The 18,973-nt window shown below is 34.4% G+C and overlaps 1 protein-coding gene across 1 annotated transcript in view; it reads right to left on the bottom strand.

Annotated features, from left to right (window-relative positions):
- LOC106872359 (muscle calcium channel subunit alpha-1-like) overlaps nt 1–18,973 on the bottom strand; it is a 434,563-nt gene that overhangs the window by 189,751 nt on the left and 225,839 nt on the right. Inside the window, 7 exon segments of the mRNA XM_052966564.1 lie at nt 269–479; nt 4,358–4,583; nt 7,272–7,432; nt 8,269–8,353; nt 11,509–11,565; nt 13,967–14,082; nt 17,974–18,077. Of these exon segments, the coding sequence (XP_052822524.1) occupies nt 269–479; nt 4,358–4,583; nt 7,272–7,432; nt 8,269–8,353; nt 11,509–11,565; nt 13,967–14,082; nt 17,974–18,077 (960 nt within the window).

Genomic DNA, 18,973 nt, shown 5'->3' with positions numbered 1-18,973 from the left:
TCACTCAGAAAAGGGTGTCAGTATCACTTCATTCAGGCACAAGCTTGGGTCTACGTGAAGGAGAGATCTACATGTATTCTCATTCAGCAACCTTTTATAACAATATTTCCATGTATCTTCTGATTGTCAAAAGATAAAGATGAGGCATACTACAAATAAGTGAACTAACAATTCCTGACTGGTTTAATGACATATAAAATTTTGGGGTATTGTTCTCTTATTTAAGAAACAAATGAAAATAAAAGGCTTAAAAAACAAAATCACTTACCTGAAATACAGTGAGTAGTGATTGCCAGAAAGTGTCAAAGTTGCTACGAGGTTTATCCTGTGTCTCATCAAAATTAAATTTACCTCCAAACAGTTGCATTCCCAACAAAGCAAATATGACAATAAACAAGAACAGCAGCAGCAATAAACTAGCAATTGAGCGCATACTGTTCAACAAGGAGGCTACTAGATTTCTCAATGATGTCCAGTATCTGCAATTTACAAAGGAATATATATTTTTTATTCTTCTATCACTCTAAGGATTCAAGATATTTATACGACAGTTAAATAAATTTAGACATTTAATTTTTGTTTTATTCAATAGGCCTACTGAATATTTCAACAACAGAAAGATATATGGAAAAAAAAAGATGCCAATAAACTTTATGAGGACTAACCTAGGATACATATCTATATTTGTAAAAACTGAGTGCAGAAGCAAATACAAATAGCATGTATAAAAGAAAAAGAAAATGGGGAAATAACATTTCTGTGGTAGCTGAAAAATATAATAAACCAGGTTGAAGTAAAGTCTGCTTTTGTTTTAAGGGCTGTAGCAGTATATTTAACTTTATTCTGTGTTATATGGTACCATTCAATCAATAATATATTTCATTTTATACAAATATGATACATATAGATAACTGCCTGATTTCTACATTTTGAATATACATACGTGTGTGTGTGTGTGTGTGTGTGTGTGTGTGTGTGTGTGTGTGTGTGTGTTATATATAATGAATGATTATTCCTATGAATTTAGAGAATGTGAAAAGAGAATCATTATGAAATATATGCCATTTTTTCCATGGTTATGTTAACTTAAAAGAAATAAGATATCTACAAGCAAACAAGAAATTAAAATTAAAAAATTATAAAATTTCAGATTATAAATCTAATTTTTATAGATAAAACTTTTGTTAATATTTACACCTATTTAAGGCAGTGAATGGGCAGAAACATTAGCATGCTTAGCGGCATTTTGTTTGTCCTTATGTTCTGAGCTCAAATTCTGCCAAGTTGACTTTGTTTTCCATTCCTTTGGGATCAATAAAATAAGTACCAGTTGAGCACTGGGATCAATGCAATTGACTTAGCCCCTCTCTCGAAATGCTGGCCTTGTGTTTGAAACTAATATTTACATCTATTGCTGTCAGTTTGATATCTGACCATCAGTTGTTAGCCTTACAGCACTGGACTCAAACTAAGGGTTACTGTTGCCTGTTACTATTACCTTATTTTAATTTATTAAAAGCTGAAATATTGAATCAAAATTATGTTGTGAACTTGATTCTTGATGTTTGAGGAGAATCTGAATACATAAAATTTTGGAATATTTGTTGCTGCTTAAATGAGAAAAGAGATCATAGGAAGCCAAGTTGATTGAGAGGTTAGTAATTTATATTTTGTCACCAGTATGATGTTGTGTGTATGACTACATCATTTAAATTACAATGGCTGAGTGCTCCTAATAGTTAGCAGGTACAACAGAGTGATATAATTTTCTGCTATAAGTAGTAGTTGCATTGTAATACTAACAACACCCTGGGGAGTGGGAAATGTCTCTTATCCACTTAATACCAGAAATAAAATCCAAAAGATTAGCCATAACTCAGTAAACCACAGTGTTAGAGAATAAAAATTAAAATTTTCATAATAAATTTCCAATAGCACCGTTTTTATTAAATATATTTTTTCTGTTTGTAAAATGATAATTTGTAAAGGATTACTGAGCTGCAACAATCACCATAGAAACCAGACAGATAAGTAGTGACACTATGTCAATCAAAGTCTGTAATTTAACTCATTAGTTTTGGTATGAGAGAGGATGTTTTTACCTAATAACTTCTGCTGTTATGTGGAGAATGTAATTGTCAGATGAAAACCAATATATTTCTATCGACTAAGTGAAGATCACATTGTATAGAAGATTAAACACTGGTTTTAGTATAATACTTTCATATTATTATGCTTGGTTAGCTCAAGGTCAGCTTTGATTCAGCTGACCTATAATTAAAGAAGTTCAAATCATGACCATTCCATCATGTTTTTTTTAGACATAGTTTATGTAGGATTACATTGCATTTGTTAAAAAGGAATAGTAAGATTTGAGAGAAATTTGACAGCTATTTATAATAGATGAAGTGATTTTACAGAGGTTCCCCTATGTAATTTTGACTGTGATCATCTGAAAGTCTTGTTTACAAAAAATCAAGTGATAAGGATACTAAATTGAAGGGAGACAGACTACAGTAAAAAGGGGTCACAACATATCCTAAACCCCCATCCCAATTAAATTATAACTGTAAAGGAAAATTAACAAAGAAATAGATTGTATTTATAAATTTTCTTTGAAATTTATAATGGATAATAATCTTGTTCACTTTGTGACTATAATAGTTAATATATTTGACAATTATATACTAAAATCAGAGATGTATATAAAATAAGGACTAGTAATTAATTGTAATTTAGATGGTTGAATTGATAAGACATTAGATTTACAAATGGAAGAAATAACATGAATGATTCTCAACATATTTTCCTTTGAAAATCCTGTAGAAGGCTCACCAATAATCATCTACAATTTATAGTAGATTTTTCAATATATCAAGAATAACTCAGTTGATTTTAATGCTACACACAATGAAGAGTTCTTTTTGAATTGGTACAAGACTGCAAATTATAATGGACAGTATAGTCATTTGAATCATCCTTAGTACAAACTATATTTGCTAGTGTGCATTTAAAAATTTTTAATGTATCAAAAAATTACCCTGTGTCTAATACAGTTGTATTACAGATAGGAGATTGAGTGCTGTATGCTAGGGAGCTAGAAGGCACAATAATTATTGAAGATAATAGAGTATTGAAAACAAGCCAAAATACCACAGTCTGTGTTAGCACAAACTTGTGAAAAATTGCTTACAGTATGTTGGTAGGTGCAGGAGTGGCTGTGTGGTAAGTAGCTTGCCTACCAACCACATGGTTCTGGGTTCAGTCCCACTGCATGGCACCTTGGGCAAGTGTCTTCTACTATAGCCTCGGGCCGACCAAAGCCTTGTGAGTGGATTTAGTAGACGGAAACTGAAAGAAGCCTGTCGTATATGTGTATATATATATATATATATATATGTATGTGTGTTTGTGTGTCTGTGTTTGTCCCCCCATCATTGCTTGACAACCGATGCTGGCGTGTTTACGTCCCCGTAACTTAGCGGTTCGGCAAAAAGAGACCAATAGAATAAGTACTAGGCTTCCAAAGAATAAGTCCTGGGGTCGATTTACTTGACTAAAAGGCGGTGCTCCAGCATGGCCACAGTCAAATGACTGAAACAAGTAAAAGAGTTATATTATATTTCCTTCCTTCGCATGCGTAACCTATAACTGATATGTACCATATTATTTAATGACTTATTTTTAAAGAACATTTATTAATTGCTTGATGACAAATTCTTCAAGAAAGAAGAAAGTAATGTTAACAATCTTTCCTTCACCTGTCAGCTATTTGCAGATAGTGGATGACAACAAAATCTCAGTGGTGGTGCACCCTGATAGCTGATTGCAGTTATGTAAAACATTACAGCCAGAAATACAAACTTTACATCTTGCATGGCAATTCTCTTGACCAAATGAGAATCAACTATACAGATGAACTGAATGAATAAAAGAACTACTTTAAAATATCTTTCAATCAGTGTACTAAATATACTTTTTCCACAAAATATACTTCTTAAAGTATTTCATGTGAAAGCACGTCTTATATGCTGGCATATACAGCAACTTGCATTTATAAACCTGTATGTCGTCACTTGACATGGTCGCACTCCCCAAAAATGGAATGATCATGCCTTGTATGCCCATGGTTTACAAGTTAGCTCAGTCAAGGTTGACATGGAACTAAACAACAACAATAAAACAATCAGCATTTATTTATTTGTTCCCTAGAAGGATGAAAGTTATTCTGGCAGTATTTGAACATGGAACATAGAGTAGAGGGGTGGCTAGTAAAGTTTGTGGTGCCAATGTCAGATCTCATTTTGATATTATTTTCTTGAAAAAAAAAAAAAAATTGAAGGTTGAAAAAACTTACCGTGTTGCTTTGAACACACGAAGTAAGCGTGCACACCTGAGCACACTCACACCCAATGGTTTGATTAAATTTGTATGAATCAGGATAACCTCAACAATACTACAAATTACAACAAAGCTGTCAAAACGGTTGAAAAGGGAAACGAAATAACTTTCGAAACCCAAGCTGTACATTTTCAATAACATCTCACAGGTGAACACAACAACAAAAAATAGATTGGCAACTTCTGCAAAATAAATAAATAAATAAAAATAAGAAATAAATAAATGAAGGAAAATTGAAATTTTAATTTTAAAATGGAAACAAGAAAACAACACAAATTTCTTTTGACACTTGGACCAAAATATCAAATATCAGAAATACAGTTTCAACTTCAGATATATTTGCCTCAATCTCCTTGTAACTGGAGAGGAATTAATTAAATATGAGCCACTGGATGTACAGTTTGAGCAATAGTGATACATGAGAAAGAGAATAATCCTCAGTCATTGTGGGCAAGAAAGGTATTTGGTGTTGTGTGGTTATATAATATAGTTAGATGGTAAGTACCCACAATAGGTGAAAGTAATTAAAGGTCATCATTAGTGCTTTACATTTGTTTTCCATGCTGGCATGGGTTGGATGGATCATTACTACTATTCTAATTAGGTCATCTAGATCAGTGCTACTCAAAGTGGTGGTCCATCAGCTGCTGGTATGCAGTGAGTTTCCAGAAAAGAAAGAAACATTATAAAATGCTTATGTAATATTGTATTATTTGTTTACAAAATAAATATAAGATACAAAAAATTGTCAACTTTTATTATGTTCATTATATATATTGTTTCCAGTATAAATTAATATTACTAAGAAATATTACCGGTCCCTGACACATTGGAAAAAAAAAACTGCCAGTATGCCAAATCAGATAGTTTGAGAAGCACTGATCTAGATAACAAAAACTATCTACTACTTCTAGGAAGCTTCCTAGGCATTTCAGAACATCAGATTTCCATGTGCTCTTATTATTTATTGCTCCTGCACATCTGCCCCAAACAAATTCTGCTTTCCCTGTCAACCTTCCTTTGATTTCACTGCACCTCTTATGTGTCCATAGTTTCTACTGAGCACACTGCATGGAATTTCTACCTACACCTTGTCTACATATGGAACAGGGCCATTTACAAGAAGAGACTAGTGTTCTGTTTGTTTTCCTGCTAATTAGAACTTTAGTCTTGACTAAGTTAACCTTAAGACCCTTTGATGCCAGGCTTTGCTTCCCATACTTGAAACTAATTCCAATTCTTCGATACTTTCAGCTATAATAACAAGGTTATCAGCATAGAGGAGTTCTTATAGGCAATAGGTTTTACATTCCATAGTCCTGGAGGACTATGATAAATAAAAGGGGTCTGATAATTGAACCCTGACGAACTGCTACATCATCATCAGCATCCTTTAACATGTGCTTCTCATGCTGGCCTGGGTTAGACGGTTTGACTAGAACCGGTAAGTCGGAGAGTTGAACCAAGTTCCAGTTTGATTTGGCATGGTTCCTATGGATGGATGTCCTTCCTAATGCCAACCACTCCAAGAGCGTAATGGGTGCTTTTTACCAGCAAGCGCCATGACTATGATTTCATGGGTGCCATTTACATGACACTGGCAATGGCCAAGACTATGTTTTCACTTGGCTTGACAAGTCTTCTCAAGCACAGCATATCACCAAGGGTCACAGTCATTCGTCATTGCCTCTGTGAGGCCCAACATTCAAAGATCATGCTACTGGGAATGGACACAATTATGATTTCATGGGTGCTATTTACATGACACCAGCAACAGCTATGACTATGATTTCACTTGGTTTGATGAGTCTTCTCAAGCACAGCATATTACCAAAGGTCTTGATCATTAGTCATCACTTTTGTGAGGCCCAACATTCAAAGATCATGCTTCACCATCTCGTCTCATGTCTTCCTGGGTCTACCTCTTCCACTGGTTCCCTCCACAATTAGACATCAATACTTCTTTACAGAGCTGTCCTTGTCCATACACATCACATGACCACACCAGCACATTTGTCTTTTTTGCATACCACATCTGATGCCTCTTATGCTCAGGTTTTCTCTCAAGACACTTACACTTTGTCACACATGCACACTGACATTACACATCCAGCGAAGCATATTAACTTCATTTCTTTCAAGTGTTTGCATGTTCTGTGCAGTCATAGCCCATGTTTCAGTGCTGTGGAGCATGACTGTTTGCACACAGGCATCATACAGTCTGCCTTTCATTCTGAGGGAGAGGCCCTTTGTCACCAACAGAGGTAGAAACTCTCTGAACTTTGCCCAACCTATTCTTATTGTAGCAGCTACACTCTCAGAGTATCCACCTCCACTACTGACTTTGTCAGCTAGATAATGCAAGCTATCAACTACTTCTGGGTATCTCCCTTGGCATTTGATTGAGTCTATATTCTGTACGTTTCTAGTGTTTATTCTACCTGTACATCTGCTACACACAAAGATTATTTTCCTTGTTAGCCTTCCTCTGATATTGTTGTACCTCTTATGTGTCCATAGCTGGCACCAGGTACATCTTATGGACTTTCTGCTTATATCTTTTCTATGTATTGAGCAGGGCCATCTACCTGAAGGGATTTGTGATTAGTCTGTTTTCCTACTTACTAAGACTTTGGTTTTACAACTGTACCCATTATACGTATATATCATCATTTAACCTTTTTCCATGCAGGCATGGGTTGGACACACAAACACACACACATCAGGTAAGGAGATTAGGTTTGTTTATTCACTTTACTATTGATATCTAGTTTATCAGCTGTGACAACTGGAATAAGTAGCTGTTTTGATGGTAGATAGATATATGATAAAGGAATGCACTTAATAAATGTCTGGAAAATAGTGCTTACCTTGGAACTGGTCAAGCCATGACGGCTGTAGATAATGTTCTGATGTAAGAACTCCAGTGTTTAGAAACACCATCACAATTACAACCCAGTAAAATGCTTGTGATTTCACTAAGCGTCGACAAAGTCTCCGGCAACGACGATTCCATTTTTGAAATCGGCGACTGTAATTTACAAACATGAAAATTTTGAGAAAAATAACTAAGTCACAGAACTGACATAATAATATATATATACATACCTGGCAAGTAATTACAAAATACAAAAACATATATTAGCCATTATCTTTTTTGTATTCATATGACAATGCTGTACATATTAGATGCATTATAATTACCAGTAAATTAAGATGTTGCATGTTTTTGTTCTGGTCTTCTCAGTATCAAGTAATAGTATAATTTGTATCAAATTTTATAAAACACCATAAAGTAGAAAAAAAAATAACATTAAGACAAAAGGCCAATTTTAAAAAGAAAGTGGTGTATAATGGGTTAATCTGATTCACTAATGCTAGTTTCGCTATTAAAATGTCCTGAAACATCACCACCTTACCATTTTGGATTGAACAATGTAAATGAGAGGCTGTAGCTAAAGGTACTGAAACTTTGTCAGTAACTGGCTATCATGAAAATTGGACATGAACTATTCTGATCATAACTTAGTTTTTATCTTCTTTGGCAGGTTTAAAGTACCAAAATAGATAACACTAAGCCAATGAGGGAACTTTATATAGTTGTTTGACCCAGTAAAAATAACAAACAAATCTTCAAATTACATTGTTTCCATTAGATAAGACAGTTGTAGATCTACAAATTTTGAGAAAAGGTTGAAAGTTTTTGGTCATGGACTTGCTCAGTCAGAGCTGATCTGCTACTAAACAACAAGTACACATGTTAACAATAATTTGAAAAACAAACCAGAAATTAAAGCATTTTGTCCTATTGTCAAGAAAAGAGGTATTAAATGTTTGAACATCATTTTAAAACAGTAGACTTTATACCTTTTTACACTCCACCAGGTCTGTTGTATTTCTCCACTGTCTAAATCTTCGTTCTTTTCTGATGATTCCGTGTCACTTGGTTTATCTACAAAAAATAAAAATGAAATACAGTTTCCAGGGTTTCGTTGGCTAGCTGTACTGAATTTTAACTCTTTTCAAGCAGAAAAGTATCCTATTTTTCAAAGGAAAGAAGGTTGGACATTAGACAAGTTCTAAATGAGTTATGGGTTGCAGTTTATCAATACTTTATTTCACTGACCTCACAGAAATGGAAACCAAATTTTTTTAGATGAAATGTAGTGGGATAACTCCTTCACTCCAACTTTGTCTTGAAATTCATCAACCACAGTCCTATTAATAACAATACTATTGATACTGCAGCTATTATCACTACAACTACTACTATGCACAAGGCCACAAAATGTGAGAGAGGTTCAGTTAATTTAATCACCCTTAGTACTTGATTGGTGCTTAATTTATCAATTCTGAAAAGACGAAAGGTAAAAGTGGTCTCAGCAAAATTTGAACTGACAACTTAAAGGAACTTAACTAAATAGCACAATATTTTGTTTCATGCTCTTCTAATTTTTCAGTTTCCTCATCCTACTATTAATAACAATGGTTTTAAATTTTGGTACAAAATAATATTAGTGTGGCAGGTTTAGTTAATTACATTGCCCCGGAACTCAACTGGTACTTATTTTATTAACCCTGAAAGGATGAATGGCAAAGTTGACCTCAGCAGAATTTGAACTTAGAACATAAAGAGTCAGAAAAACTGCTGCAAAGCACTTTGTTTGATTTGCTAACAATTCTGCTAGCTTACCTAAACTTATACAAAGCAAACATTGTATAGTAGAGTAAAACTTCCAGCAAATCAATTCCGTTATTTTAATCATCAGTTGAAGCCATTTCACTTCATCTTGGTCACCAATTTACTAATATCATTAGAAAGAACATCACATGATTTTATTTTTATTTTTCCTCCAAAAATCCAATATTTTTGCAAGGAAATCTATACATATAAATTCATGTTCTTGGTGAAACTATGTAAGGTAGATGTTTTAGAGATAGCAAATGTTGTGGGCTTAGCAGCTCCTTTGCAAAATACCAGATTGGGATGGCTATGTAGTTTATACAAAAGATGAAAGAATTCAAAGGTCTCTGCTCTATAAAGAATGATGTTCTGAGAAAAGATCTTATAAACTGAAGTTAAACTGGACTTGAAGAAAAGCAATATTCATGTAGAACATTTGGAAATTATTGCAGATGATAGGATATCATGGAGAGAAAATATACTGAATATATCCATGCATTTAAGAGAGTCACATTAAACATGCAAAATCAAAATGATATGCAAAGGAAAAAAAAGAAACCTTCAAATGTTCAATGTATTATTGAGACTGGTTCTTCTTAGCTACTCAAGGATAATAAGCCAAATCAAGCTAATAAATCTGAAAGAATGCAGGTCTACCAATCATGGTCTACTGAAAAGACACATATCTGTACCCAATGCCAAATGTCATGATTCTGTACTGTCAGAAACATTTTTGTCAACAGTTGTGGTAAAAGTTGCAGATCATCAACTGGGCTGAAAAGCCATCCTCACTTAGCAGCTCATTAACAAGCAATGGTCATGCTCAATATTATGTTGACTTACACACATACACACACACACAAAACACTATATCATAATCCTCACGATTTCGTTTTAATGTCCACTTTCATGCTTATATGAGTCAGATGAAATTTACTGAGGTAGATTTTTCTACTGTTAGATGCTCTTCCTGTTATCAATGCTTACCCTTTTCAGAGCAAGTGACATTTCCCCAAGACCTTCAAACAACAAACAGCCCAATGTCCAGACATGTTTCTACAACACATTGTAAAACATGACACCATTTACTGAGACATGCAAACAACATCAAACAATGGGAATGCAAATGCATGTATGTTAGCACGTATGTACACACACATGCACATATGTATATATTTATGTATGCATGTATGTACACACGTGTGTATATGGCAGGCGTTTTGCACATTCTGTCTTCTAATTCTACTCACAGAGCATTGGTTAGCCCAAGACCATAGTGAAAGTTACCTGTTTACAGTGCCATGCAATAAGACTGGACCTTAATGATTACAAAGTGGACTTCCTAAAAACATGGCCATGCCCGCACCCTCTTAGCTATACACATACAAATGTGTGTACACACACACACACACATTAACACTAAAAATTGCTTTTGTAAAGCAAAGAAGGAATTTGTATGGATCTTATAGAAATGTGATTGAATTTTCAAGAGGTTCTTTGTTTAAGATGGACAGCTTTAGGTTCCATTATGCTGGGCTGTTTCCATCTCAATAATCAATCCTAACAGAAAAACATTATTCAAAAGAAAAAGAAAAAGGACTGAATTGGTTATCTATAATACTGAAACCGAAAAAAAAAAGAGAAAAAAATTATTAAATGGATATTAAATGGGAGTAAATATTAGTTTTTATTTGAATTTTATATTTTCTTTAACTGTATTAATCATTTAAATGATAAAGAAATTATAGTAACATATCTATTTCTGAATGTAACTTGATATGACACTGTCACCTTCTATAAGGGGGGGGGGATATAGTGTGTTGCCTTCTTCAAATAGGCAATGAAGCTTAAGATTTTTCAGGCTAATATTAAATGAATATTGTGACATTTATTACTTACCCATTAGTACTGAGGAAATAAATGAAATTAAATTGGTTATAGTTGGATACAAAATCTAAGGCATTAAATTTAGCTTGCTGAGATTTTAATATAACTTTATGGAGCCAAGCACAGACAATATATGAACTATTCTCTCTTTTACTCTTTTACTTGTTTCGAGGGCCAAGGTTTTCATGTGTTGGCACTAACACAATAAACTCTCAATCCTTGTGTCACTCTGTAAAAACGTGCATGTGTGTGTGCTTATGTTTGTCCCACACTCCTGTCTGACAACTGATGTTGGCTTTTCATCCTCGTAAATTAGCAGTTCAGCAAAAGAGACTGAAATAATAAACATCAGACTTAAAAATAAGTACTGGGGTCAATTTGTCTGATTAAACTCTTGGCTGCAGTTCAATGATTGAACCAAATAAAAGAAAAGATAAAAGATTCTTCTAAACACACACACAAACACACAACATTCTAAATGAAGGTTTTAAAAGAAATTGTTTAAGCATTTATAATAAATATAAATGAAGTCATACTATGCCTGGGAGTTGTGCCCTCTTCTTCTCCTTCTTCATTCTCAGGGTCAATATCCTCTACAAGTAGAAAAATCACACAATATTTCAGGTAAAATCTAAGGTGGATCATGAATCTAAGAATATAATAAAATATTTTCATGTGTCAGAATTTCATATATACTAAAAACAATTGCTTAAGAATTATCATGAACACACAGTCAAAGTAAAGCAAATTAAATCTTTTTCTTCGCTATTTACATAATAGGTATTATAAATAACATTTGATACAACAAACAACTGGAAATATCAGTGGCTGCAGACAGACAATACTAAATCTGTCTTTGCTTATTCAGCACATCGTCATTAATGTCCATCTTCCATACTGGCATGGGTTGAATGGTTTGACAGAAGCTGGCAAACCAGAGAGCTGCAACAGGTGCCATTGTCTGCTTTGGCATGGTTTCTATGGCTGGTTGCCTTTCTTAACACCAGCCACTTCACTGGACACTTTTTATGTGACACCAGCACCAGTGGGGTTGCAAAGTGACTTGTGAAATAAAGACATCTCACATGGAAAAAGGAGTTGTACTGAGGGAGGTGACTTTGTGCTAGTTGAGAGGTTAAAGTATAATAGAAGGATAGAGATAGACATCTTACAATAGAGATACTTGGCTACCCCAGTCGGAAAAGAAAGAAGAGGATTGAAAGATATATATATATATATATATATATAGAGAGAGAGAGAGAGAGAGAGAAATACATCAGAACATACACACAAGGTAGTAGAGGCAATGTGATGCTGAGGGGATAGAGGGATGTTTCATGAGGTACTGTGGGGGGAATGTAAAATGTACTGAGGGGATAGGGTGGTGTGGGGAGATTTTAGAGGTTGGAATAAGTGACTGTAACAAATGATGATGAGAGAAATTAGATGTGTGTGGAGGGGGGGATAGGGAAAAGGTGACTGCAGCAAGTGATGATGAGATAAGTTGGAGTGGCTGGTGGAGGGTGGCTATGATAGATATATGAGGGCGTGGAGAACTTGCAGGTAGGCACATGAGGGAGAGTGGACTGACCTGCAATGGGTAGTGATCATGGGTGATGAGAAGTGGGTGTTAGCAAGAAAAGTTATTGAGGAGTCTTGGGAGGGGACACTTAGCTTGATGTGTCATCTCAAGCACAGCAAATTGTGAGATGCCATGGTCCCTAGTCATCTCCTCTGTGAGGCTCAACAACTGAAATCATTTCTCACTATTTCATCCCATGCCTTTTTGGATCTACCTCTTCCACAGGTTACCTTCACAATGAGAGATCAGCACTTTTTGATGCAGGTGTCCTTAACCATCCACATCACTAGACCATACTAATATAGTCTTTTCTCTTGCATACGACATATAACCTCTTATATCCAATTTTTCTCTTTAAAAATTTACATTTTGTATGCACACACTGACATTGCACATCCAGTGGAGCATGCTCGTTTCATTTCTTTCAAGCCTTTGCATGTCCTCTGTATTCACAGAACATGTCAAACAGATTGTGTGATGCAGTGAAAGGCAGATTATATAATGCAGTAGGAGAAGAGAATGCCAATCTTTTACAATTCTTTTCCTTTATAGAAATATACTGTTAATATAAAGAAATGCTTATCAATTATATAATGCCTTTACAGTATACTATGTACTTCATTGAGCTGTGCCTCTTTATTACCCATCTATAGCTACCTTGAAGTGACTCATTACAAATTAAATGTATTTGTCTTATCACAAGATGATAACAGTGGTGGGATTACAAACTACTGAATCTTTGGTAGGTAGTCTGAGTTCCTAACAAAATAGTTACCAGTAACTATATACTAAGCTCAAGTAATTTCTTTCATCATTAGTTAGGAAACATTTTTTCTCACAGATGATCAAAACTGGAACCACTTTCACAAACTATATAGTTGATATAAGATCTTCAAATAACTTTTTAGAAAATGGACAATTATTTTAGGACAATTACATTTATGATAACAGTTGATATGAAATTTAACCTACAAATAGTGTAAGTTTTGTGGAAAAAATACTGTTATTACAATATAAACCACCACAACTGTCACTACACACTGTGGAGCTAGATGCAAGGTTTGAAAGCGACAGACACCCCGTCCTAACTTATTAAACTAATAACTTTTGGAAAGGCAAAATAGTCCCAATTTTGTAAACCTCCTGCTTTCTTTTATGGCTCTAAGTTTTCATGCCAAAATCAGAGAAATTTGTATGATTATAACTCTTTTCAATCACTCATTAGGATACTATCTTCTCTTTTCTTAATGCCTTTAAATCTTCATGAGAAATTGAGAGTTTATTATCATAATTTCTGTTAATATTTCCATTTAAACAGCTTCACTTACTGAACCTTATAGATGAAACCACCATGATAATCCCAATGTATAAATGGATTTAAAATGTTTAAATCATCAGTAAAACTCTCTTACCAGCTTGTGTGATCCAGTCTAAATAACCTCTAAGGTCTTCCTCAATCTGCTGCTTTTCGCGAAGTTTCTGAAAATCACCTCTGGCTTTGGCCTTCTCTCTTTCTTTGGAAAACTCTCTGTGAAGCAAAACAGGGAATTTTCAAATTACTAGAGGAATCTACAACAATGGTTAAATTAACTACAACAGTGGCAACAACAACAACATAGAAGATAACAATGTAAAAAAAATCATACCAAGCAAACTAGGTCACTGAACACAGAAGACCTGATATTATGATTGTTGATAATGGAATAAATGAATAGTTTATAATCAATGTTACTATATCTGGAGAATACAATATGAATTTGAGAACTCTCAAGAAAGTGGAGAAACAGGGCAGGTATGATAACATTAATAGTTGACACATGAGTCCAAATTCCCCCCAAAGCTTTCATTCTATCTGAAACAACTTCAAATTGAAACAAACACCAAACACACACACACACACAAATCACTTCTAATATTCTAAAAGTACCTGCTTGTCTGAAGTGCTCAGACTTAACAGAAAGAGTGGTTTTCATTTCACAAGCATCAAAAATGGACAAAAACTAATGGTAATAAATGAAATTTTTTAAAAATTAGCTACGAGAGCAAAAAATTTCCAGTGTTTCAAAGCAATACCATAAAATATATATATTATATATGTGTGTGTGTGTGTGTGTGTGTGTGCACATTTGAGTGTATTTGTATACACAAATATAATAACCATAAATATAATAATTTTGTCTTAAATTCATGCTTATTTATTTTCTTTACTTTATTCAAGTTTATCGCTCCTTCCTTTAAAATTACGATTTAAGCATTTGCTGTCTCTTTCAACTATGTTACTGATTTAAGCATTTAAAACTCACGATTAAGCACTGCTGTCTTCAATTTGTTCTAAAAAAAACCCCCAAAGAATTATTCTCGCATGATGTACTAGTTGCCTGGCCCTCTCTCTCTTTCTGCCTCACTCTCTCTCTCCCCCTCTCTATCTTCGATTCCTACGGGACCCTAACTCTCTATATAAACCAGTTCAATATTCCACTTTCTCCTAATCGTCTTCCAATCTCTCTGCTGACAGAATTACGATGAAGTTCTCATGGCTGGTGGTACACTCGCCCTCCCACCCCCTCCACCAGAAGTTCTTATCCTTTGTCATCCTTGGTTGCCTCCCGTGAACACTCCTAGAGGCTTTATACCATCCCCTCCTCTACCTTGGGTAGTGCATAAAGATTGTGTAGTGCATGCAGGTTGTAGGTATTGTTTTGTTTATGAATTCTGCCAAATGCAAGGTTTCTTTTCAGGTACATGACACTGCTTTCCCCAATCCCAGGGTCACACAGGCCCACACCTCCCACACCATCAGAATTGGCACTCTCAACGTCGGCACACTGAAAGGTAGGTCTGGTGAGATTGTTGAGATGCTTGAACAGAGACGCGTAGATTTGTGCTGCATCCAAGAAGTAAGATGGAGAGGAGGTTCTCCGAGGTTCCTCACAGGCAAAGAACACAGCTACAAGATTTTCTGGGCAGGGAACACTAACGGGGTCGGGGGCATGGGAATACTTCTAGCAGAGAATTGGGTTGATAAGGTAATCAAAGTAGTCAGAGTATGTGACAGAGTACTTAAGATTAGACTAGTGCTTCATCATAGGTTAGCTATCATCATCTCAGCTAACAGCTCCATCTGAGCGGGATCAATGCCAGAGCAGCTGATTGGCTTCCATGCCGGTGGCACATAAAAAACATTTGAACATGATTGTTACCAGTGTCGCCACACTGGTACTTGTGCCGGTGGCACGTGAACAAAACATTTGAGTGAGGTCGTTGCCAGTGCCGCTGGATTGACTCCTGTGCAGGTGGCACGTAAAAAACACCATTTGAGCGTGGCTGTTGCCAGTATCGCCAGACTGGCCTTCGTGCTGGTGGCACGTAAAAGCATCCACTACACTTTTGGAGTGATTGGCGTTAGGAAGGGCATCCAGCTGTAGAAACTCTGCCAGATCAGACTGGAGCCTGGTGCAGCCATCTGGTTTGCCAGTCCTCAGTCAAATTGTCCAACCCATGGACAGCGGATGTTAAACGATGATGATGAAAATGATTATTGCTTGGATTCTTGCTGTTCTGTGTGAACCCCATGAATTCTTGAGGATAATAAACTGATGGTGTTTCTCTAAAATCATAAGTAACTATAATATTGATTCAAGGTGTCACAAGTTTAGGGGTAAGTATATAGTCATTTTAATCAACACCTGCCCTGTTAACTACTTTTATGAATCACACAGGAAAGAAATACTAAGTTGTTTTACATAAGACTTGATCAAAGAATGTAAAAGGTGGTAACTAAATACTTCAAAGAAGGACTTTACAATTCTGCAATCTACTGACTTTAACAACAATGAGCTAATGACAATAATTGGCTGCGTACATTATTTATGAAGAAAAGATGGAATAGTCATAGCAGATTTATGACTACAAGTCATCAATGACAGTCCCACTTTTTATCATTGATCTGCTTGATTAGGACAAACCAGGGTTAATTAACAACACTGCCAACAACATTAATAGCAGTAAAGATTCAATAAAAATGGTAAGCATCAAAAACTTTTAAAACATTTTTTGTTTTTTTGGTGTCAGTTAAGAATTGATTGTAATAGACATTAAATAATCATTTAGATTGTTATTAATAAATACATATTTTGACATGTAAAATCAAAAGCAATGTTCAATATGTAATTAAACAGGACAGTACATAAATTTTTCCATTGATATCATTGATTAATTATAAACATCAGACATTTAAACTTCAAGAAAAAGCAGATTCATTAATTCTCATGTAGTTAACAAAAATATGATGATGATTATGTTTATTATCACTTTTATTCAAAAGATTAGCAGTAGCTGCAGCTGGCCGAGTTACTTAAATGAATAAAGGGGTCTAGATGTTATCACTGATATTGTGACGTGTTCATAGATTTAGACATTTTATTTATTCTTAAATAATCCAGTCCATCACTATTATTATTGATGCTAATAGCAGCAACACTAATAATCCTTTATTAACCACAAAAACTCCCAACCCACAACTAAGTCTTAAGTGTATATATATATGGGCAACACACACACACACACACACACACACACTAAATAAAAAAAATGTTAGTAAGTAAATGTATTTTAAAAAAGTTTGTTAAATTTTCAGATTAACACCTGCACGATTTTCACTACAGTGTTAGGGTTAGGTAGGTAATCGTGCGGGTGTTAATCTCAAGATTTACGAAAAGATTTTCCAAAAAACTCACAGTTTGTAGGGAATAAATGTTTGTCGATTGTATTTGAGAAAGATGTGTGGCTATTTTGTTTTTGTTGTTATGGTGAAGGGCGGAGTTTGAAATATGAAAATGAAACCATTAAAGTGAAAGTATCTGTCATTACAGTATGGAAATGTGATTGTTTCAGTTTTGATACTGAAAGAGTTTTCTTTTACTGTCAGTGTTTTTCCTTCCTTTCTTTTTGTATTTGTTGTTGGATCGTTCGTAAAGGTTCATAAGAGAAAGTAGGAGTTGAAAGGATTTGTAACGGTAGTAGAAAGAGGAAATTAGATTGTATTAGGGGGGAAAATGTTATTTTGTGTAGTTTAATGGATTTTATTCGTTTTTGTGTGTTATTTTGACGGAAAAAATGACGCTGTGACCTAAGTTATGGTATTTAGAATATTAATTCCGATTCTTTCATTCAAGAAATTTGGAATTGTGTAAATGTATGAATTTTCAACATACACACACACACTACATTTTAGGGACAAGTGAAAATATCTGAAATGAAAAGGCTCATCTCAATAGTTCCTACCAATTTTCATACTGTACTTTTTATGGACAAACAAAAATATCTGAAATTATAGACAATAGTTATAGATCCAATTTTTACTATGACTGCTAAAGAACTGAAAAAGGATGTTTAACAGTTGAATTATAGTAACACTTACCCACTCAAGACACCAAGTACAAGATTTAGAACAAAAAATGATCCAATAATGATCAAGCTGATAAAATAGATCCAAGGCCAGCTATTGCCCATAGCATCATTGATCTGGAAAGACAGAAAATCTAATGAAGTGTTGCAATAGAAATTTACCTTTAAGTTAAAGAAAGAAAACAAAAACTTAACAGTCATTAGAGTCTCATTAGAGATTCTATAAGGTGAGAGAGACAGAATGGGGCAGGGAGCAGTAGTTTAAACAAACAAACAAAAACAATTTAAGTGAATTCACATGCTTAGAGGAAGAAAAGTATGATTTTGATTTGCTATGGACATGCTTCAGTCTATTACACCTCAACAACAAAGCATAGTATATGATCAAACCTGCCAATCAAATGATATAGATTTTTTTTTACAGATTATTATATTTAAAAATATAATAAGCTAAAAGAAAATAACTTGAATGGACTGATGGCATGAATCTGAATTATGACGTTTAGCGGTTATGTACTGAATGTATAAAGCATTCAGCACAACTCTTAAACTTAATTTCCTAAATTTATGCCAGTGGTTTGTTTGAGTTATATACCTAAGCCCAATTAATTTTTGTTAATGCTGCAGATAAAAATTGAATTCAACAGTTATGAGAGAGAGAGAGAGAGAAAGAGAGAGTTTGTGTGTGTAGGAAACTAAGCTGATGAGACGTTTCACAAAAGTTTTAACAAAATTTGTGGTATTTGCTTGAAACTGAATCTTGTATATATCTATATCTACTGTCTGTCAGTACATCTATCAGATGGGACCTTAATGACTGCTATGAAGCAGGAAAGTATACTAGCCCCTATTCAATAAGATATTCAATACTTCATTTCATTTTACTATTTATATTATATATTCCATATTCTATATCCCACATTAATTTTATAAGAATATAAATAAGACATAAAAAACAGACAGAGTTGAAACTCTTTTAAATTATTTATATATATATATATATATATATATAT

The sequence above is a fragment of the Octopus bimaculoides genome, chromosome 3, assembly GCF_001194135.2.
Source record: "Octopus bimaculoides isolate UCB-OBI-ISO-001 chromosome 3, ASM119413v2, whole genome shotgun sequence".
Lineage (NCBI taxonomy): Eukaryota > Metazoa > Mollusca > Cephalopoda > Octopoda > Octopodidae > Octopus > Octopus bimaculoides.
Note: the sequence above shows the minus strand (reverse complement) of the source record. Positions and strands in the feature narration are given on the sequence as shown.